The 23,930-nt window shown below is 32.1% G+C and overlaps 1 protein-coding gene across 1 annotated transcript; it reads right to left on the reverse strand.

Annotated features, from left to right (window-relative positions):
• Window positions 1-10,499: 10,499 nt before the first annotated feature.
• On the reverse strand, window positions 10,500-19,499 carry LOC142642488 (serine carboxypeptidase-like 17). The gene is made up of 14 exons (XM_075816845.1): window positions 19,246-19,499; window positions 18,986-19,131; window positions 16,149-16,225; window positions 15,934-16,056; window positions 13,953-14,055; window positions 12,655-12,692; window positions 12,437-12,538; window positions 12,234-12,320; window positions 11,977-12,129; window positions 11,822-11,893; window positions 11,623-11,741; window positions 11,132-11,245; window positions 10,949-11,003; window positions 10,500-10,852 (listed from the first exon to the last, which is right to left on the reverse strand). The coding sequence occupies exons 1-14, from the start codon at window positions 19,404-19,406 to the stop codon at window positions 10,775-10,777; spliced, it is 1,428 nt and encodes a 475-aa protein (XP_075672960.1). The 5' UTR covers window positions 19,407-19,499; the 3' UTR covers window positions 10,500-10,774.
• Window positions 19,500-23,930: the final 4,431 nt, after the last annotated feature.

Here is a 23,930-nt window from a genome sequence, read left to right on the forward strand (position 1 = left end):
CAAAATATATCGAACCACTGGCCAAACCGGTACAACGTCCGGTACGGTATTGACTTCCTTGGTTTGAAATAGCCCATTGCAAAACTAGGTATGGCTTGCACTATTGCCATCAAAAGCACTTCCTTCCCTGCCTAAGATATGATTTTTTTCTTCCACCTTTGTAGTTTTCCTCAAACTCTATCTTTTATATAGTTTAACCTTGCTCTCCTATTCTTCCCCACCACCGCAGCTAGCCCCAAATACTTCTCGTACTGCTTTATCTCTGGAACACAAAGAAGATATTTTATTAAGTTTTTGTTGACTCGATCACTGATTTGCTAAAACATAGAGTTGTCTTCTCTATGTTTATTTGTTGGCCCAAAGCTTTTTCATAAACCTTCAAAATGTTTTGGATGGTTTTTATCTCTTCCAATTTTGCTTGACAAAATAGGAGGCTATCATTTGCAAAAAACATGTGCGAAATTTTCGGTCCACCCCTACAAAGAGAGTAACCCCGAATATTCCCCTCATTAACAGCAATATTTATCAAACCATTCATACCTTCTAAGCATAAAAGAAAAAGGTAAGGCGATAGAGAATCCCCTTGTCTCAACCCCCTTGTCGGTATAATGTTACCCCTTGGTTCCCCATTTACCATAATAGAGAAAGAGACTGAGCTAATACACGCATACACCCACCCAATCCATTTTTCATGAAACTCCATCCTCTCCATAATTTTTACAAGAAAAAGCCACTCCACCCTATCATAAGCCTTACTTATGTCTAACTTCATAGCCATAAAACCTGTTTTTCCCGTTTTCTTTGCTTTCATATGGTGTAAGGTTTCAAAAGCTACTAAAATATTATCTAGGATAGCTTTGTCAACCTGGAAAGCACTTTGAAACTCAGAAATAATTTGTGGCAATATTTTTTTTAACCTATTTGCTAGCACCTTTGAAATAATTTTATAAAAAATATTACAAAGAGCTATAGGTCTAAAATCAGAAACTTTCTTAGGACATTTAGCTTTGGGAAAAAGAGTAATATAGGTATGGTTCAAACTTGTAAAGATTTTCCTGGTGTTCAAACAGTGCAAGACAGCATCTATCACATCATCTTGAATATTTTTCCGATAATGTTGATAAAAAGTTGGTTGTGTTCCGTCCGGTCCCCGTGCATTCATCCTAAATGAACATGAGAAGCACATGTCGTAAGTTGTAGCATATAGTCTATCATATTACAGATGAATAATGTGAGGGGAAACTGCAAGCCAACTATACCTATGCCTCATACTAAAATATATATATATATATTGTAAGTGCACAATTGCACCTGGACCCAAAGACAATTACGGGCTCAGGCCCAATGAGCCTTAAACAATGAAATTTGTAGAGTGTGGGTTTGAAACCTAGGTTTGAAGTACTGAGAATTTGATAACAAGCTAGAAGTTACAAACACTTGTAAACAAAAGATAATTGTAAATAGGCCTCCTCGGACGTAAGCCGAGGACTACTTCTGTATTATTTCTATTTCTTACTTAAAAGTTACAATTCTTAGTTTCTTTCTTTATTGCGGATCCCCCCTTTTTCTTTGGCCTTCACCCCCCTTAAATACTTCCTTCCCTGATGCTTTTTTGGATAGTGACTAGAAGTTTCAGCCCTACTGTTCAGGGGTCACTTCCCCATTAATGCGGCCAGGGAGGTAGGTGCAGAGTCTTTAATGCGGAGGTGGCAGCCTTTGCTCTTGATATTTTCTTTAACACTGGTGCATCTAGAAGGTTCAGGGTCTCCCCCTTTAACCATTAGTCTTTCCAGAGTTGTGCTTTAATCTTCATAATGAAGCTTTAAGTTCTCTTGGATCTGTCCGAGGAGAAGCTCGCCCTCGGCTGTATTCTCGGATCCTCGGCGTATGGGCCAACTCGTAGAGTTTAATTCTGGAGCGGGTCGGCCCTCCATGCTACAATCCAAAGGCCCATATGCCCACTTGGGTCATTTTACTCCCCACATATATATATGTTGGTGGGTTTAGGGTAATCTTTAATAATTTTCAGGAATCTAGAGCAATCGTTATTTGGTTGTAAATAGCTGAAAGAATGACTACTTAGCGAAACGACCTAAAAATGACCACTAAACTAAATGATGAGTAGATTTTAAAATTCCACAGAACTTATGCTTTGAATTTAACAACTAAAATCAATGTAATGCGTATGTTGAACCTAACTAGTAATAGTGGCAACAAGAATTTTTTTAAGGGTGATTAACCGGCCAAGGTTATGTAGGAGTATGAAAAATGTTACAATTAATAACTTATCTAAACAATAATCTATTTTGACAATTCATGTTTTACTAACAAGGAAATAAAATTCGCACAAAAAAAGGAAATAAAATTTATAAATTGATTTAATTCTATGTATGTATATACAGTAAAAATGTAATTTTATTAAATATTGTGTTATGTAGTTCAGTAAGTGTCCATTTGAGAATTGTTTATATCTAGTAGCTTATTTACACCACGTTTATCAAAAGATATAATTTTTAATGAACTTTATTTTACATATGTGACAAAAAGTTAAAAATTAGTTTATTACGAAAAATCTTAAAAGTTATATTAATAAAAAAAACTTATACAAAAAGTTAAAAAAAATAATAATAATAAGCAATTGGCAAACAAACACTAAATAGCAATCAACCATCATTTTACATAAAATACACACATTGTTTTTGTATTTTTTTGATTTTTCTCTTTTATTTTGAAAACCAACAAAATAAAGACTAAACAATAAAATAAAGACTAAACAACCAAACAAAAACAGACAAACAATCATGAAGGCATGAAAGAAAGATGCAGATGCATGAAAACATGATAGAAAAATGCAGATGTATGAAAGCATGATTTCAAAAGCAAATAATAAATCAAGCAAAGAGAGTCATACTTTAGATAGAAAGAATCAAAGCAGAGGACAAACAGAAAAGACAATTAAGTCTTAGGCTCCTTTCTCACCCACATAACACGAGTCTTTGGCAGTAAAGATGAAAAGACACATGTTCTAGTATGTCTACTAAAGGACATAGAAGAATTAAGATTCTCTTGAAATTGATTTAAAAAGCTAAAGGCTTTTAATAACTCTCCAAACAAAGGTGTAGGTCCTTGAGAGGTAACTTATGACTGTTTGGATGCTTACTTTTGATGAAACAACTTAAAGTAATTAGGACGAATGTGTCCAGGAACACCACATTGATGACAAACATTAGGTTTAACAAAGGATTTAGAATTCACCAAATCAATTTTGGATTTCATACATTTATCACCTTGATCCAGAAGCCTTGGAAAAGGAGGGGCCAAAGGAAACAGCATTTCCTAAGCCAGTCTTATCAGAACTAGGCTTTTGAGCACTCAATACCTCATCAAGTTTTGCACTAGACATCTTCTCTATTTGAGTTCTAGCTTGACTAAGCTCTACCTCAAGATTCTTGACATTCTCTTCTAATGAAGTGTCCTCCACAATAAGAGTCTCAACTAACCTTGTAGTCTCATCTAGTTTGACCAACAGATCAACTTTTTTCAGTTTTTACCTTATTAAGCTCTTTTCTACAAAGATGAGAAGTCTTTTAAGATTTTATGAATTCAGTGCATAGCGTATCATAGGCTTCCTAAAGGGTCAACTTCTTGAGTATTTCATCATCAAAAGAATCCTCACTGTCACTAGCACTCTACACAATCACCTTATCGGTTGTGGTAGCAAATGCCATAACATGACCACATTCATCCACATACTCATCAGAAGAGTCATTCTCAGTATCACTCCAAGTAGTAACCAACGCTTTATCTTTTGACTTCTTGGTTTTTTCCTTCATAAGGCAGTTTGGGCACTCTATCCTTATATGACTAAAACCTTTGCAATCATGGAATTGGATGAGAGGTTTCTCATTCTTGCCCTTCCTTGAGGATTTAGATTTCCTAGGAGATTTGCCCATATCCTTTTTCCTAAATTGAAGAAGCTTGATAATCTCATCAGTTATAAAGGTTAGATCCTCATCATCATCATCATCTTTATCTTCACTTTCATCTTCATCTTCAGAGTCCTCAATCTCTTCATCTATACCTTTAAGAGCCACGTTTTTACTCTTTCCACCTTTTTCCATTGATCCTAATCCCATCTCATAAGTTTGAAGGTTCCTTACAAGCTCAATCAAAGGAAGTTGATCAATGTCCTTCACTTCTTCAATGGCAGAGATCTTGGCATGAAATCTTTCAAGTAAAGACCTAAGGATTTTCCTAACAATTTTAGATTCTGCTATAGATTCTCCAAGGTTGAAGGTAGAATTCACAATATCCTTGAGTTTAGCATAGAACTCATCAAAGGCCTCATCCTCTTCCATCCTTATTTATTCAAAACTACTAGTGAGTCTTTGATACTTCACAGTCTTTACCGCCTTGGTACCTTCATAGGTGGTCTCAAGAATGGTCCATGCTTCCTTGGCAACTTCCGTGAATAATATTTTCTTGAATTCCTCATTGGTCACCCCACAAAACAAAACATTCAAAGCCCTACTGCTGAAATTTTCCGTTTTGATTGATGCTTCATCTCAATCTACCGATGCTTCCTTTGGCTTAATCCAGCCAACTTCAACAGCTTGCCGTACTTGTTCACCTAGGACCTGCAAAAAAACTTTCATACGAGCTTTCCAGTACGCATAATTAGTGCCATCAAATAAATGAGGAATCAAAAGATATTGTCCACGATCCATGACAACGGGGGTCAAGGATCACACTCAAGGAAATTAGTCCAATCAGAGTGTACCCGCTCTGATACCAATTCTTGGGAAATTTAGACCCCGGTTGATAGAATTAACAAGTTTTAAATCTAAGTTGTTAATTAGATTTATTATGTATAAAATTTGTTAAAACAAACAAACATCAATATCATGTCAAAATCATGCACAACAAAGAATTAAATAAGACAAGATATGATGACCCAAGAAAACCAATGAAACAAATTAGTTTCACAGTAAAAAACTTAGGGGGAAACCTTTCCGAAAAGTAATTCACTATAGTAAAGAGAAGTTTCAGATCTAGTATAAAACCTTTGTCCTTAGACTCTACAAACCCCGTAGATGAACTTACAGTAGAAACCTTCTATCACTTCAGAACCTCTGAACTCTTCAATATATGAATACCACCTATTGATGCATGGATCCCAGTACATGACTAACTCATTTGCACGAATTACAGTATATGACTCACTCCCCAACTTGAGGAAGAAGAATGTTGGCTGCAAAGTTCTTCACTTCATCAACAATGAAGATTAAGAAGCATTTGGTTATAAAACCCAAAGGCACAAATACGCAGTAGCTTCTTTCAGAGAAAATAAGGCATCGGTGACCTTTTGCATGTATTTTCCTTGTATTCTCTTATGTGACGACCTTTAAAATAAGCCTTATATATGTCTAGGGTTATGAGAAAAGAAACCCTACACAAATACATAAGCATGGGCCGAAAATCAGATCTGGAAATCTGAATTTCGTAAAGCTCGATAAATACAGCTGTCGAGCTTTAATGAATCAGCATTTCTTCACTTGTTTCTTGGACAGACTTGCATGACTTTAACACTTGAACTTGAAACCTTATTTCTTGAAGCCTTATAAGAACTAAACTATGGCGTTTGAACATGAAAATGATAGCCCTCCACATTAAGAACTTATCAATGTTGAAAAAGAAAAAAGAAATCTATAGAAATTGTTTCATGTGTATGTGGGGTTTTGATTTTACAATGCCATCAGATAAAGGATCATATGCTTTCTACCAATGGCCCTTGGTGGCTCTAAATATGAATATGAATATGAATATTATTTTTCACTTGATTGTTGTGTTATTTGTTATGGTCAACCGGCATTGGAAAAAGGAAAAGATACGGTTACTATTAAGTAGAGTGAATAAATCTGTGTTATACTAAACTGAAAACTTATGATTCTTCTTTCGGTGCTATTTTCTTGTTTTGATTTTGTGCCCTAGCTTCTAACTGGAGGCAGCTTTTGGCGTGTACAATTAAGGAAATTTTGACAATTTACTCAAATTCTTATTATTGGCGTAACATATTTGAATTCTTTTTCCTGATTATTATTTTCTTGCAAATTTGTCATGCAAGACCCTAGCCTAGATGCAGAAATCAGGTGGTTTTGAGGAAACTGGTGGGCCGTCACCACCTTTGCCCCCACCACCTCCAACCATACTTCCCAATGTTAAGCCAGAACGAGTGACCACTACTAAGTATACTATTACCAGCAGGAGTGGAATTGGGATTACTGGTTCTTCTTGCAAAAGTGTACCGAGGGCATCTTTTTGGCAAAAGTGTTGAAGGATTTTTTTAAATACTTTGGAACTTTGATAATGTTTATAGACAATGTTATATGTATTTGATAATATATTTTAATGTTAATATTACGTTAGTTTAGAGACATTTGTGGTGTTGTTAATTAGTTACATTTGTGGTATTGTGTTAGTAGAGCTAAAACTATTACAGGTTCTTTATAACAAGTCTGTTAAAAAAAAATAGTAGTTTTAAAACCTGCTGGGAAAAATAAAGGAACCTATAGTGGCAGTCAAAAAGCTCCTCTAAAGGTGCATATATTATGATTTAAATGAAGCCCTATAGTGGAGTTTTTGCTCGCCGCTAAAAGGTTTACACATATAGTGGCATTTCTTCCCTCCGCTAAAACTGCAATTAATCCATTTTAATTGATTCCCTATAGCAGCGGCTTTTGCCCGCTACCAATGGTGGACACCATAACCTGCCGCTAAAATTCAATTGACACGAATTTTAACCTCATATGGCGGCAGTTTTCTGCCCCCTGCAAAATATCAAAAATGTCACTAAAAGGTACATTTATAGCGGCATTTTTTGTTATCGTCACAATAGCGCTATTGCGGCACCTCAACGCTAGCGGGTAGAACTGCTGCAATAGGCCAAATGGACTTTTAGCGGTGGTTTTTTTGGGCTTTTGCAATGGTTTTGGGCCACCGCAACAGTCCAGTTTTTTTTTTCTGTAGTGGTATCCATAGCATTGCTCACCTTACATATCATAAACATGTAGCATTACACTACTAGGAATGGAACTAGGATTCCAAGCGAAGAGGACAGGAGTATAAGTAATTTTTATTTATTTATTTATTTATAAAACTCCAAATAAGCATTCATTTAGTATTAACAAACTATGAACAAATATACATAACGAAATCATTGTTTCTTAATACATTACAATCCAATCATCTATTAACAAATACAGCGACACAAATCAAATAAGAATTGCGTTTATATTATCTCACAATAGGACTAATTGTTGTCACTAAGTAAAGTTGGAATACTGTATTAATTAGAAATAGTTAGTTTTCTCAAGAAAAATTAGAAATAGTTAGAATTAATACAATATATAAAATTTTCAAGCACTTGGTCCACTCACTGACTCTATTGCTCACCCACTGTTACCCCACTAGTACCAACACTATATAAATATTTTGTAAAGTTTTTATTAAATATTGAGGGTTTGTTTGAGCTTACACGTGGTTTTTTCGGTTTTATTTGTGATGCTATTTGTGTTAGATTTTGGTTAAGGGCCAAGACTAGAGAGAGGGGGGCCCAAATTCTATTTCTTGAACCTAAAGCCCAGATATTCATATTGGGTATCTAATAACACTTGCATTTTTTTTAAGGCGTAAATGTACTTTTAGTCCCTACATTTTGGCGTTTTTTCCATTTTAGTCCCTACATTTTATTTTTGCCACTTTTAGCTCCTAAACCAATTAGCACGTCTCATTTTAGTTCTTTCCGTCAGCCAACTAGCGGAAAAGTCTGACGTGGCTGACGGAGCAAATAAAAAAATAATATAAAATGCCACATCAGCATCTAATTTTCTTTTTAAAATAATTGATCAATTTTAACTAACTATAAAAAGAAAAAATAGAATTAAAAACAATAAATTCATCAATTTAGATCTAATTCATCTGAACAAGAACACATTAAACATCAACACAAGAACTTAAGAACACAAACTCAGAACCAAACACAAACTCAAATTTAAAAACACAAAAAACACATCAACAAACATTAACTATTTACTCTCAAAACACTTAAAGCCAACAACATAATTACTTTTTGACCCACAAGAGTTTGCTCTTAAACTTCCTTTCTTGCTTCCAGTCCAAACTCTTCGGTGTCCCTCTTTTCTTAAGAAGCTTTGCTCTCTCAAGCGCTGTGTCTAGCACCATCTGATTTGATGTTGATGTGGAGGATGGACAAATAGGCCGGACGGTGGTGATGGTAGCGTCTCTGATGGTGTGTAACGACATTTGTGGCCGGGTGGCTGGCGGCGTTTGTGGTGGGGTGGCTGGATCGGTGCAAGCTTTTCTAAGGAGGAGATTCTGATTTTTATTTCTAAAATGTTATAAATAAGTTGTTATTGTGTATGGTAAGTGGGTTTGGAGGTTTCAAATCGGTGGGTTTGGAGGGTTTGGAGGGTTTGGAGGTTTCAAATCGGTGGTTTGAGTTGAGTTTCAGATCGGTGGGTCGTTGATTGTTGGTTTCAAATCGTTGAGTTTTGTGTTGGTCTCTCAGAAAGATAAGAGAATCATACTCTTTCTTTTCTTCTATTTTCTTTGGTGCCAGAAATTTTGGGTTTAGAGTTTAGTGTTTTTGTGTTTGGGGGTCAACAATTTTGGGTTTGAGTTTTGTGTTTGATGCTTTCGTGGTGTGAAGGTTTGATTTTTCGGATTTGTTCTTGTTTAATTTTGTGTTGATGTGGAATCAATGCTAATTTTTTGGGTTTTAAATTTTTTGGATTTGTCTTCTTGTTTAAATGTTTAATGTGTTCATGTTTAATATGATGTGGATTTGATTTTTTTGTGTTTGATTTCTAGGTTTGTATGATTTTTTTGGGTTTGTGCTCTTGTGTGTTCTTGATGGGTTTGTGTATGATTTTTTGGATTTGACTTCTCTATTTTTTCTCATTCTCAGTGTTTTGAGTTAGTGTTTGGTTCTGGGCTTGTGTTCTTACATTCTTGTGTTGATGTTTAATGTGTTCTTGTTCAGGATGAATTAGATCTAAATTGATGAATTTATTGTTTTTAATTTTGTTTTTTCTTTTTTTATTTAGTTAAAATTGATAAATTATTTAAAAAAGAAAATTAGATGCTGACATGGCATTTTATATTATTTTTTTATTCGCTCTGTCAACCACGTCAGCCTTTTCCACTAGTTGGTTGACGGAAATGACTAAAATGAGACACGCTAATTGGTTTAGGGACTAAAAGTGGTAAAAATAAAATGTAGAGACTAAAATAGAAAAATGTCAAAATCTAGAGACTAAAAGTGCATTTACGCCTTTTTTTAATAGCAAACAATGTTATTATGAGTTTATCATAGATGGCTAGAACTTTCTCTCTCACATACTTTAGCTACTAAAATAAATATTTTATTCTTGATAGATGTTTATTCTTCATTATTAATAAAATACCAAATGTGCTGTGTTTTGTTTTGAAATATCTTAATATTTTATTTTGAGCCATATAAAGATGTGATCTAAATATTCGGACCAGTAGTTTATGCTAGATTTTGTAGTAACAAAAAAAAAAATTAATATACTTCTTGAAAAATTACTCATTTTTAAAAAAATTTTAAAGTTGAAACAAACAGAGCAAAAACATTTTAAAAATATAACTCTTACTAAATCTATAGCTGGATATTACCAAAATTTACATTTCAAGAATAAGTAGGAGAAAGAAAATCTATAAAAGATACATAAATGAAAGATGTTAAAGCTGTCGACTTTCATTGCTCTTTTATTGATTACACCAATAATACTAAAACGATTTTACTGAACAAGTGCTCGATCTCTCTTACATAAATGGGCAAGAACACTATGGACCAAGGAAGTCAATACCGTACCGGAGACTGTACCGGTTTGGCCAGCGGTACGATATATTTCGGATACCGGTCAATATCGGTGTACCGTTTCGGATTTACCGCAATTTATATATATATGAATTTATATAAATAATTAGAACTTATTATCTTAAAACATAACTTAATATATTTAATTAAAACTTAAATTCCTATTTATTTTGTTTATGCTACTAGCCCATGTCCAAGCTATTTTAAACCTCTATCCAAGCCCAATATTTTATTTGACTACCCAATAAAAATTTCAGAGCACAGCATTGATATTGAATGATAAACAATTTCCCATAGAACAAGAGTGGCTGACAGCTATTGGAGTAATGTTTGACTATTTGTACAATTTCTTATAGTTCCAAGAAAGCTTTTTAACTATTCACTTCAATTCAAAAATAATTACCCATCACGTGAGGGGTCGGTGAGTCCGCCAGTCACACACTCACACAAAGCAACCAGCACTTAAATTAAGACCCATGTAAAACAAAAATAAAGAAGAAAATAAACCAGAGGAGCAGAGCAAATGAATAAGAAAAAGACGATGACGAAGAAGAGAGATGGATCAACAAGGTGAGGGTGACAAAGAAGCATGTTTACTGCGTAGGCAACGTGATCGGCGCTAATCTAGTAAGTTATTGAGAGGAGGGAGAGCGACTTTTAGTTTTAGATCTGATAGTTAACTCTTTTTTGTTTCGGTCCGGTATGCATTTATCGGCCGGAATCCGGTATTTGCTCCGGTATGACCGGATCAACCCGGTATTTAATCCGGCACGAAACAGAGGCATTTCTGTACCGGAGTAGGTGCCGGTACGAAAATTACCGGTCATACCGGCCGGTACGGTACGAGATTCACTACCTTTCAGCAAACCACCTATTAACCATGGCAAAACATTCCTTAGGCTTGTACTCTGGAGCAGTGTGGCCCGCTCCCTACACAAAAGCAAGGCATATAATGGAGTTAGCTTTTGTAATTACTTGGGTACATCATAGAGAAAAAGTATATATTGATTGGAATATCATTCTTGCCTTTACAGTTGCATATGTCAACTGACTTTCTTTATAATAAGATAACATCGTGTACCTACAAATTGTAATGGATAGGAGATAATAATGAAGTTTAGGATTGAAAACAACTTGATATACTTCAACTTATGGCTTTAGAAAAAAAGTAGGTGGCTGAGATTATAAAAGGTTCAAGTGGAAACCAACCCTGCAATTTGTCCATCAACAAACCATGGCTCCCAATCAGTGGCAATTGTCAAATTTAGAGACTCTATCCATGCATATGTAGAGATGTGTGGAATAACCATGTCATGATCACCACTGTGTTCAGACAAAAGAAACAAAAATCAGTGAAGTCTCTGATTTCAAGGGAATGAAAATGATAAGTATGAGATATTCGAATTAGTTTCTAGAGATGTGATTCCCAATTGATTGTGTTACCTCTTGTAGTTAATGGAAATCACTTTTTAGTGAAGTTTCTTTCTATGACCGATGAGTATTAAAATATTTTTCTTTTGAAATGCATACATTTCATTATTAGATTAGATATTCATATTATAAATCTAAAGATCTACTCAATGTTAAAACATTTACTTTAAATAACAGCATTTTCATTGTTAGATATAGAAAGGAAAATCTTATCTATGAAAAAAACCATCTCCATTTATGTAAATTAGGTTATAAAATAAGGAAATTACCTGTAAATCAAAATACGATACCCTTTCTTGATGAAGTTTTGATGGTATTCAAGAGTAGAAAAGACATCATCTGTGTAAGATAAACTTGTATTGCACCTTACCCACTTCCTTATGGTCCCCTGGTTGTCATGCTTGAAATTTTTGGTAAAAATATTCATAATCTTGATACCTATTATTATTTTTGGTAGAATTGTCATACCTCCCTAATGTGAAGAGCCCTTTGAACAGTTTCTTTATTGGCCCAAATGTAAGAGAGTATATAGTTATAACTCTACAAAAACAGAAAGCTGGTAAAAATTAGCCAAAATTGCACATGCTTACAATTATGATCCCCACACACAAACAAATATTTACCCGGCACCATGGTTCAGGAACTTGAGTAAGAGAAAGGAGATGAATAGCATCCTCTCCGAGAAGGCTTGCATCCAACTTTGATCCCACTGGTTTTGGGGATGTCAAACTACATGTAGGTTCCAATATATGTGAGCTATATATTTTTTGGGTGCACTGAAAATTCAAATGATAAATCAATGTCAATTCCTAAAAAATTTGGTAAAGAGAACTCATATTATAAAGCCTTAGAAATTAGAAGTGGTTGAGATCTCACTCACATCTGTCACTGTATGAAGATCATTTACGCATAGTGTATTGTTTGGATCAACATTTATATACTCGCCCTTGCAATTCGTTTTGGTTGACTTGATATTAAGAGAAAAAAACACACAAACACCAAGGAATTTGATTCGGTTAACCCTTTTGCATTGAGAGCTCAATTGAATTTCATAGTAGAGTATATATAAGCTAGCAAAAACACCTCAAATTGTTCCTGTGATATAAGTGCCTTCATGTAAGCAAAGGGGATTCTGGAGTTGTAGTCATCATGTGGGGTTGTGGCTGGGTTACCAAGCACATATCCCTGTATCCAATTCAAAGAAAATTTACTTCAACAAAACTCTAAAACTACAAGGCACTAATAAACATGAATTATCTTAAATAAATTTAAATTTTCTCAATTCTAATGTAAGTACTTACTTGGAGATTCATAGCTGGCTTAACTCCAGCTTCGTTACCTTAGAAAAACCATGCTTCATAAGTGAAAAAGAGGTAATACATACTTCAAACGTAGTAATAAAAAGTAATACACAACCTTTCAATTTATCAAATATATGGAATTATATGACTAGTGACTACAGTTACATTGGAAATTTTTCCGCCTTAAATTACATTATCATTTGCAACGTCCTTATTAAACTTTATTTGTGCCATCAAATTTTGGTAGTGACATATGCCAAATAGGTAATGGCTTGAACTTAATGGAAAATACAAATTCAGCAAACAATTCCTCACAGGAAACCAAATTGACCTTTCCGAGTTGGATCGGTTTTGGTTGTTGTGGCGAAGAAAAAGAATATGCCCAGGTTTTGATTTAGGGCCTGTTGAGTTGTCGATCAAACAGCCTTTTACCACATCATTTAATATTTATCATCACATTGCGATGTCTCACTACAGAGTCTCACAAATATCCATCAAGTTTAATCTTAACTTCCACATGCATAGTTGCATACTACTTTTTCTTTTCCTTTTTTTTTTTTTTTTTTTTTTTTTGAGGGGATAGTTGCATACTACTTGATTATAAATAACAAGCGCAGCTTCTGTCTAGTATTGCACCTAGTGCACTGCACCTGCTATGATCATAACTCATGTCCATTTTCGGGCATGTGTCATGATCGAAGGGGTCCAATGTCACAAGACACTGGACAGAAGCCACACTCATAAATAGCAACAACAACCCACATGGGTTGATTGTATTTCATATGACGATGTAATAAGTAGAGGTGTGCAAAGATTAGATTGAGTTAGGTTGGACAATTTTTTCAACCCAACTTGACCTTATCGGGTCGAGATAGTCTTAACCCATCACAGATGTAGATACCAACTTAACCCAACCCACATGGGTTGAGTTGGGTCAGGTTAGATTGCTTGGTTGAGATTAAATATTTCATCTCTTGTTCAAAAGTAGGTTTTCATCAATTATTTAAACTATTTTTTTAATAAATTATTACAAATCGCATATTATGGGTAAATTGAATTCCAAATTTCCAAATTCATCAAAATTATAATTTTTAAAACACCTTATAAATCAATAAGCTAATGATACACACACACACACACACACTAAAACCAACAACTTAGAGGATTAAATACTCAAATTTAAAGTTTAGGAGAGATGTTAAAATTGATGATATTAGTCTAAGGTGAAAAATATAATTTATATAACAGTCATTATGCTAATATTAGTAATGATAAGAATCTTCATTCGCAGAAGTTACCATCGGATATTTTCTGAACAATAATTGGGACAAGTATTCCCGAATAAGAATCACCAGCAACGTAGAGTTGATTTTTGTGGAATGCTGGATGAGCCCAAAGCCACTGTGTCACAACCCAGAAGATCAAACAAATTTTGGCATTATCATTTGAATGTTTAAACTCCTTGAATTGAGTCACAAGGTTGAGTATTAAAGATACCTTAAACCCAATAATTTAGTCCAACTAAAATATGCCTAGCAAACCCAATAGAATGATTTTTTTTTTTTTTTTGTGTGGAAATAAGTACAACATGCTGTTGACTCTATAGGGAACTTTTTCTTACCTAAACCCCCAACTATTTTGTACATAAATATGTGTCAATTAAGTTATAAGACTCTTATCCTAATAAAATGACATAGATTTACAAGTAACAACACAATAACAAAAATGTCTAGCATGCCTATTTAAAAATAACTAACATTTATAGGTTAGGCAAAGTAATCTTTTCTTTTTGGCTCCTTTGTAATCTCTCTCCAAAGCTCATTTAAATATATACCTAGAACAACAAGAAAACAACACTCTAATCTACATCCACAAATCATCGAATAACCAAAAAGCCCAAATTTTCATCCAATTATAACGAAAACAAATTCATTCTAGTAGTAGTATTGGGTTAAACCAAGTTCTCGAGCACGGTCATGATCAGTGTCCGCCCCTCCTACAACAACGATGAGGTGGCCCATGGTTGTGTCAGATCGAAAATTCACATATATGATGTCACTGGTGTGGTGGGTGGATGGCCACAAAGGCAAAGGGAACTGAGAACTTATTAGAAATAGTGAAATGGCTATGCCTATGCCAAGTGTGGTGAAGCATGAAGGGTGGAGAGAAAGAGAGCAAGAGACTCCAAAAGAAATTTAAAAATCAAGAAGAAAATATTTTAATAAAATAAAATCAGAAATGATGAATTAGATGTGATTTTATTATATATATTGATAATTTAATAGTTTGATGTGAGTTCTACTTCAGAGTAAGCAAAATAAAAGAAAATAGTTTCTTAAACTAGGATTTTGTGTTAAAAAAAAATTGGCAATGCTAATGCATAGACTCTAATCATGCATGATAGAAATCGAAACCCAAACTGGGTTTAGCCCAAATTTTATGGGTGATTTTTGTATTTTAAAACTATAAGAGTATTTGCACCATACAATACAAACTAGAAAATTGTCTCAATTTACCACTACACATCTTTTATGCAATTATCACTCTACAAGTATAAGAGTTTTTGGGGTATGGGGAGTAAGGGCCGAGGTCTCCAGGAAGTTAAAAACATGTAAATTTGCAAAGTTACAATAACCATATAAATAGGTTACTGTAACTTTTTATATTATTATGATAATTTTTTTTTCTCTTACCTCTGCCTCATCAAATTCTCTCTCTCTATGAAGATAATAATAATAATAATAAATATAATATAAAATGATTATTTAAATAAAGTTGAATGTATAATAAATATTAAAATAGATAAAGAAAACAAAAATTGCAACTATGACGTGACAATTGTATTAAAAAAATATGAGTAAGTTACTGTCATAGAATTATTGATTGCTAGTATTCAAAGACTCTCTTACCAATCATTCTAGCATATTTAAACTATTCACACAGTTGGATAGTAAAATTTTTTATAGTTGAATAAAAGATTTAGGATTCAATTTTCGCCTACACTAAAAACCGATTGGTGTCTTAGTCTGATGATAAAAAATTGTTATCAAGAGTGGATACCATAAGTTGAAACTCTCTCTCGAAACATTACTCACATTGTTCTACCAATATAAATACAAAAGTCAACTAAAATATTAAACAATTAATAATATTATGTATTCTGCCAAATAATTTTCACTTGAGTCAATGAGTGCTCTTTTTGTTTTCCGAAACAAAATATTTTCCCCTATATTTGAGTTTGTTTTCTCATACAACAAAGTGAACAAATGTTAAATTCACCTTCCTGAGAAAAGAATAGGTTTGTGTTGCTGATATGGTATCAGTGATGTTGTATCCTTCCCAACTTCTCGCATATGAGAATCCAGTGCCAACAGGTACATCAACAAATATTATGTTCGCAACCTAGAAAAGAATTGTCATCAATTTTCAAAGCATATATCAACCACATAATTAGCCTTTAAAATATAGAAAACAAGGAAACCAAAATCTCAAACCTTTGTCCATGAGAATGGATTCAATTTAAATGTGGGTGAATCCCTACTGGAATTGTCAAAGTCAAATGACAGTGGACCTACAAGAAAGTATGGAACCAATCAAATCTCTGATTAGAGCATCTCCAATAGCTTCTTTAAAGCCAATTTTAGAGAGAAAACACCCCAAAAACTCACTCCAACAACTTCTCCATCTCCTTTTTTTTTTAGAATTGCTATAGTGCTTCTCTACAAGTAGAGAACACTGTAGCGTTTCCTGTTCACACTTCAAACATTTTTAGCTATTATAATAATCAGTTATTGAATAAAAAAATGTTGGAAGATGTGTAGTTGTTAAAAAAAGAATAAATAATGAATAAAGAAATTATATTTAAATGAGATAGAGAAAGGATAGAGATATTGTTGGAAGATGAATTTGAAAAAATAAATAGGTAAAAGTAAATGTCACTGTACAAACAATACAAAAATATAGAGAAGCTGCTGGAGATGCTCTTAAGGAGAGAGTATATAAAGAATTTACCAATCATCTCTTGGCCCAACGATACTAAGAGGTCCAAGCTTTTTTTTTTTCCTCAAATTCCTTGAGGCCTAAGGTTGTACATCCAACTCACCAATATAACAAAACCTATAAACCCAAAAATTTGAGTTGGTTTTCCATGGGTTGAATTTTAGAATCGGTTGGGACAAGCTAGCTTTGATAATGATATGAAAATCATAACAAGACTAATCATCTCTGTCTCTCTCTCTCTCTCTCTCTCTCTCTCTCTCTCTCTCTCTCTCTCTCTCTCTATATATATATATATATATATATATATATATAAAGTCAAAGCTAAGAGAAAATTCATTAGATCTCCAATTGGAGTCTAATTTTATGTTATGTATTTCATCTAGTTTTCTTAATTTTGATACAACTATTTACCACACTTCAAAAATCAAGGAGTCCAATTTAATTTTCTTAATTTTTTGTGTTGAATGAGTTATTAAGTGTGAAATTCATAGAATCAAAATTAATAAACCTTAAAAGAAATCACCATCATTGATTATTATTATTATTATTATTATTATTATTATACAATAGTGTTTGGACAAATTAAAATTGAGAATTTCATGAATTGTAATTTAAATTATTTTTTAATATAAAAATATACAAACATTATATATAAACTTGGTAAATTTTAATATGAATTTAGTTATACTTATTTGTAAACGTACCTTATGCATATGCATAAGATTACAAGCTAGTTTCAAATTATGGGTCAAAATCCTCCAAAATTCCGAAGGTAAACTATATGTGAAATTCATAAAATAGAAAGAGTCAATTTCACGGTTAAGACTTTATTTCCTAAATTTAAAAATTTACCTAGTGTCACATTGATTGTTTAAAATTTTAAATGTTGTAGAACTAATTAAGTACACCTTTAAATATGTAATGTTTAATCTATTCTAAAATAAGTTCATTTGATTTATCATTTAGCTTTTCTTTTTTTCTTTTTTCTTTTTTTGCTAGGTGAATATAGTGGAGGGTGTCGGTGTCTGGTTCTATTTGGCTATCAGTTGAAACTTGTCATGTCATTTGCAATTAAATATACATTAATGAATTTCTTATAATCCTATATATTCATTGGAAATTAATTAGATTGGCTTTTGACACATTTTTAACGTTTAAATAAACATTGATTAACATTGTTTTCACATATATTTAAAAATATGCAAAAGTTAGGTATAGTACTTTGGTAACGTTCCTTAAATTCTCTTTTAAGATTCTACTAAATGAATTTTTTCTTCATGGGATGAAAGCGTGTTTTTTAGTTAAGTAACCATATGACTAAATCTTAAAAGAGGAATCTAAGAAATAGCACCTAAGATCTTAAGTTTTGTCCTTTAAAAATTAGGGTAATTAAATTGCAAATTACACCCTTGAAGTTTAGGGGTGATTGGGTTTTACATTTTGACGTTTCAGAATTTGGATCTTACTCCTTATATTCTAGAAGTGTTTGGATTTTACTCTTTAAAGTTTTGGAGTGTTTAGATTTTACATCTTAAAATTTCAGAATTTGGGATGTAAAATCCAAAAAACCCTAAACTTTAGAGGGTAAAATCCAAATTTTGAAATATTATGGTGTAAAATCCAAACACTCCAAACTTCATGAAGCAAAGTTTCAAATTTCAAACTTTAAAGTGTAAAATCCAATCATCTCCAAACTTTAGAGGTGTAATTTGCAATTTATCCTAAAAATTATTAATAATACCAAAAAATACAATATACTCGTTTAAAAATCGCATCAGTGAATTTTTCCCCCCTAATAAACGAGAGATCAGTGAAGTTTATCTATGAACTATAAGGATCTTATTTCCAATACGTTATTTTCTTAGCTAGCCCGAATTGATGTTGACCTCACTCAAGCTTTCATCTTCACATGACGACGTCATTAAAATGTTGAAATATCCAATAGCTTTCTTAGATATTATCATCAACAACAATACATCAACTTTTAGTCAAGAAGATTATGTTATTGTTTAAGAAATATTGAAACCGTAGCATTGGCGATAGGGAAAATTTTCCACAAATGGGGTAGAAAATGATTACCTTTTACTAATTGTTAAAAAAAAAAAAAAAAAAAAAGTGTTATTTAACTTTTTTTTTTTCATTTTTAAAATGTACTACGGTCATGAGTCAACGTGTCTATGGATTATGTGCGACAACGGTAATGCGCTTTGCAAAAAAACTATGTTAAATTTGTGAAGTTTCAGATTGCGTTTAAAAGCTAATCTGGCAATATTAATCAACTAGAAATGCCAAGGCTTTCTTCTTTTTCTTTTATGGGAATATTCATACGTACCTATTTCATATACTAGGCCAGAAAAAGATGAACAACCCGGACCCGCGGTGAGCCAAAGCAAGAGTGGATCATCTTTTGGACTTCTCTCAGACTCAATGAAGTAATAGAAAAGCTGCACATCATCCAAGTCTCCCACTCCTATGTACCTGGTAGGACACAAAATCCATAACTTTCACTCTCACATATTCCATTATGTACCACATGATAAATTGGCAGTAGATATGAAAGAGAAGTACAAACTCTTTAGTCTTAACACTTACCCAGTTTCAAGTTTGAAAGGAAGACTACCAGAGTAGCCAGGTAAGGTCTCAATGATTGATTGAGACTCAACAATGGCGAGGAAAATAGCTATAACAAGTACGCGTGAGAACAACTTAGTCATACATTTGTAAGCTGGGTTTGGTGTCAGAGGTGTTGCCATGCTTGGCTTAGGCTATCCCCCTAAGTAAACACACCACACCACAAGTTAAAAATTGGTTGGAGTACTGTGTGCTTGGTCTTTCTTCTTCGTTTATAGGCCATTGAACAGAAGCTAAAATATATTTTCATGCTTTTTGATATGCAAAATTATTTATATTTTTTTATTCAAATTCTGCTAACACTTTATTTTTGATTGATAGCATGTCTAATCCACTCAAATAAGATTTTGTCAATATTAATTTTGAACGGTTTTCAGTTATCCTTTGTTTATTACTAGTAAAAATTTATCCAAAGTTACTTTTTTAGATTCAAGTACTTTTTAAATTTTTCTCTTTTTTTTTTTGTTTTTTGTTTTTTAAGCTTTTCATATTCAAATAGATTTTTTTCTAGTTAAATATATATATATATGTATATATATACACACTTTAAAATTTATTTTATCCTAGTTGAATTAAAATTTTCCATTGTAGATCATGTAACCTAATTTATAAAATTAAAAGAAAATTAAACAAAACTGTACAAATAAGAACTTATCAACTACATGTTCATTTGCCTACAATTTAGTTTTTAGCTTTTATCTTTTAATTTTTATATATTTTTTTTCTTACTTTTTTTTTTGTTTTTTTTAAAGGATAAATATATTTTAACATATTTTCAATAAAAAATTAAATAAACTAATATCAAAGAGACGGTATTATTAAGTACAATACTAATTTAAACTATGAAAAAAAAAAGTACAAAAAGGAGAAGAATAAAATTATGACACGTGTAGGGCTACGCTAACATGATGAGTTGATGATGAATATTTGATGTGTCATACTAACCGGAAAAGAGGAAAAGTACTCAGGAAAAAAAATTAAGATAAGGTAGAAAATGTCTATCCACTTTATTTGTTTTGGGAAACTGGGCCTAATTTTTTTTTTTCACCTACTAACTTTAATAGACAATGCATTTTGTTGGTCAATAGGGGAGCCTTAAATTATTTTTTCTAAGTGAGAGGAATTTCATTAAAATTCACATGATGTGAGAGTGATAAATATAATATATTTTATTGCTTAAAAGAGGGGGCATTTTTTCAATATTTGGGGGCTTGAGGCCATTACCTTAGTTGTCTATAGTGTTAACCAGGCACTCTCTTGACTTTTTTACAACACTTAAAAGTTAAAAATATATATATTATTATCATACTAAAAAAAGAATGAATCTTACTATCTTATCAAAGAAAAGCATATCCGATTATCCCAAATTTTTACATATTTAATACAAAACTAACCTCATTATATGTACTTTGCATGTGATGATTTTTTTTTTTTTTGTTAGTGGTTTTGTAGAAAAAAAATTGTGTTTTTTTATTTGATATATATATAATTTTTATTTTGAAATTTTAATTTATAAGTGAATAAATTTTAGCCAAAAGAAAAAACTCTGTGTTTTTATTATATATATATATATAATTTTTATTTTAAGAATCTAATTTATAAGTGAATAAAGCAATTTGAAAATTATCAAGAGAGTGGTCATATTTTTTAGGCAATGTTTTAGTAGGAGTTAAAGTTGTATTTTTACTGAATTGTCATTTAGTTTGTCTCTACTTAAAAATAAAGGTATAAGGGCATTTTTGAACTAAAAAATGAGAAACTAAAAAAATGAAGAATTCAAACAGGGAAGCTCTTTAAATAATAATATAAATAATAATTAAAAGAACCTACTTGATGTAAGGGCACTAAAACCTTAAAGCTGTCACTATCTTTTTTTCTCTTCCATCTCTTGGCTTTCTTATAGTTTCAAAATTTAGGTATTTCCTATCAATTCAATAGTTTTTTTTTTATATGAGATAAAAATTCTACTCTAACATAATTTAAATGTATATGTGTATGAAATACTTTTCTAGAAACTTGAACCCTGACCCTTAAAAGACATGAATTAAGGATCAAAAAAATGAGTAGGGACAAACTAATAATTGAAAGGGTTGAATCTTTTTGTGAAAGGTATGAAAAGGGAGAAAGGAAGAGTAAAGAGAAATGCTCCTTCCTATATATATCTAGTAGTTTATCTCACTTATTACATTTATTATGGATTTATCATTTAGGTGAGAGGATGAAGCATTGTTTTTAGAATTTTGAATAATTTAGAAGGGGCGGGGGAAAGTAATATAACTCAAAAGCTTTTTTTAACAAAATGTATTGAAATTCTTTTCTACAAACTTTTTCCATATTTGTTATTATTTTTATTGAGTATTGTGATTGAAGAACAAGTCTAACGATACAATTTTTAATCACTTGTTAAAGGGGCAAATTGTAAGTGGTTGAAAATTTATTTATTTTTATTCTTATAATTCTTTTAAACTATAATTATTAAAATACTATGAGGTATCTTTTGAGTTACAAAATTGTTAACGGAAATAAAAATCATGTTAATATGGTGAGCTCCTGTAAAGTAATATCCACCTCTCATAGTTTATCATCCCAGCTAGCGGTAAAAAAGTTGTCTTGTTAATTGGAGGCTAAATTCATTTAGGCAACTCAAAGCTAAGTATTTCGGGTTCTCATGAAATACATGTTGTGGATAAATTCGCAGTTGACTTTTAGGAATCACCCTGGTAGAGGTAGTTCTGAATGGTAGGAATTTGTCACACTTCGATGGCCTATGCTTTTTTTCTTTTGTGGGTTATAATGCCAATCGGCAGAACGTCCACATCTCACCGTGGACAAAAATTTGGAAAACTTTTATCCAAATCAATCCACAATCATTTACAAAAATAATTCTAGAGATCCATTCCCAAATAAAACTCTGGGAATTACTCTATGTCTTCCTCTCTTACTTAATACAAGAAGAAAAAAATTATGCTGGGTCTGGAACAAATGAGTGAATGAAAGCAAACAATCCAACACAGTTTGAAAAAGAAGGAAAAAATAGCATATTTAAACATCAGGTGCTCGCGGAAACGTGCATGCTAAAATAAATATCATGTGCTGCAGGATTGATCTCAATCGGCGTTGGCTCAGGAGTCAGGAACCACTACAGTGTCGGTGGGTTTGAAAGGTAGATATCCTTTTCTTGAAAATTGAAAGGTAGATATTTGGTAGATATCTAGATTTTATGACAGTTGTTTAGATATGCATGTTTGGAATCTATATGACAAATGTTGTTTAGACAGACTTGATTAGATTTTTGACAATTGTTCAGAGAGAGCTCTATTTTTTATCCTCAACTCTATACTTTATCAATGAACACCTGCCTATGAATACTTATTTAGGGTCCGTTTGGATACAGTTGAAAACTGAAAACTGAAAATTGAAAACAATGTAGAAAAATAATTTTTAAATGTATAAATAGTACCGTAGAATCCACTTTTAATTAAAAAATTGCTGAAAAGTACGTGAACAGTACGCGCACAATGCGCACACTATGCACGCACAGTGACTTGTCCCCTAAAAGCAAAAAAGGGCAACTCTATACTTTATCAATGAACACCTGCCTATGAATACTTATTTAGGGTCCGTTTGGATACAGTTGAAAACTGAAAACAATGTAGAAAAATAATTTTTAAATGTATAAATAGTACCGTGGAATCCACTTTTAATTAAAAAATTGCTAAAAAGTACGTTAACAGTACGCGCACAATGCGCACACTATGCGCGCACAATGCGTACACTATGCACGCACACTAAAAGCAAAAAAGGGCAAGAAAAAAAAAAAAGAGGAAACGCTGAACGCTGGACGCGTTCATCGCTACCCAAACTAACCTTTAATTAAATCTGACTTTTCTTATTTCTATTACCTAAAATAAAATAATCCAATACTTCCTACTCAGGGATGGACTCAAGATTTAAATTAGGAGGGGCTGGAGTCTATGTAAAAAAAAAAAAAGAAAAAAAAAACAAAGAATCCAAATAAGCATCCATATAGTTAGTAATGACTTTAGAAATTTTTTTAAAGTGATCATTAGGAAGCTTAAGTTATATGAATAAAATTGTACTTGGAACTTGTCATTGAAGGGACCAAATAAAAATGAGATTTGTATATATATTATATTCATAATTTATATAATAGTCTAAAGTATAATGTAAATACCATTCAATATATAAGTTAATTATTTTATAGCTCAACATTAGAATCCAAAAATATAGTATTACTTTTTAAAATATCATCATGAATAGATCAAATAGTTTTTAACTTACTTATGAGATTAGATTCAAAACTAAATTATAATTCATTAAGTACTTAATGACTAACATATAAAAAAATACTAATAAGTTAAAGTAGACAAACAATTCTTGAAATTAAATGCATTAAAAAAATCTAATTAAATAATGATCTGAACATTTTAGTGTTTTATTTTTTATATTATATATTTTATCTATTTTAAAAGTAGATTATTATATTTATATATATTATTAATATGTTATATAATAATATAATTAATTTAATAAAAATCAAGAAAAGAAGAATAAAAAAAAGTCATACTTATCCCAGTATACCATACACACGTGTGGTGGTAAAATAAAAGAGAAACAAAAGAAGA

Source organism: Castanea sativa, chromosome 7, assembly GCF_040712315.1.
Source record: "Castanea sativa cultivar Marrone di Chiusa Pesio chromosome 7, ASM4071231v1".
NCBI classification, from domain to species: domain Eukaryota; kingdom Viridiplantae; phylum Streptophyta; class Magnoliopsida; order Fagales; family Fagaceae; genus Castanea; species Castanea sativa.

Coding starts and splice junctions, on each gene's coding strand:
- LOC142642488 (XM_075816845.1), bottom strand. CDS start 19,406: ATGGCAACACCTCTGACACCAAACCCAGCTTACAAATGTATGACTAAG. Junction 16,057..16,148: donor ATCCATTCTCATGGACAAAG/GTTTGAGATTTT, acceptor ATTCTTTTCTAG/GTTGCGAACATAATATTTGT. Junction 10,853..10,948: donor TGACATATGCAACTGTAAAG/GCAAGAATGATA, acceptor GCTTTTGTGTAG/GGAGCGGGCCACACTGCTCC.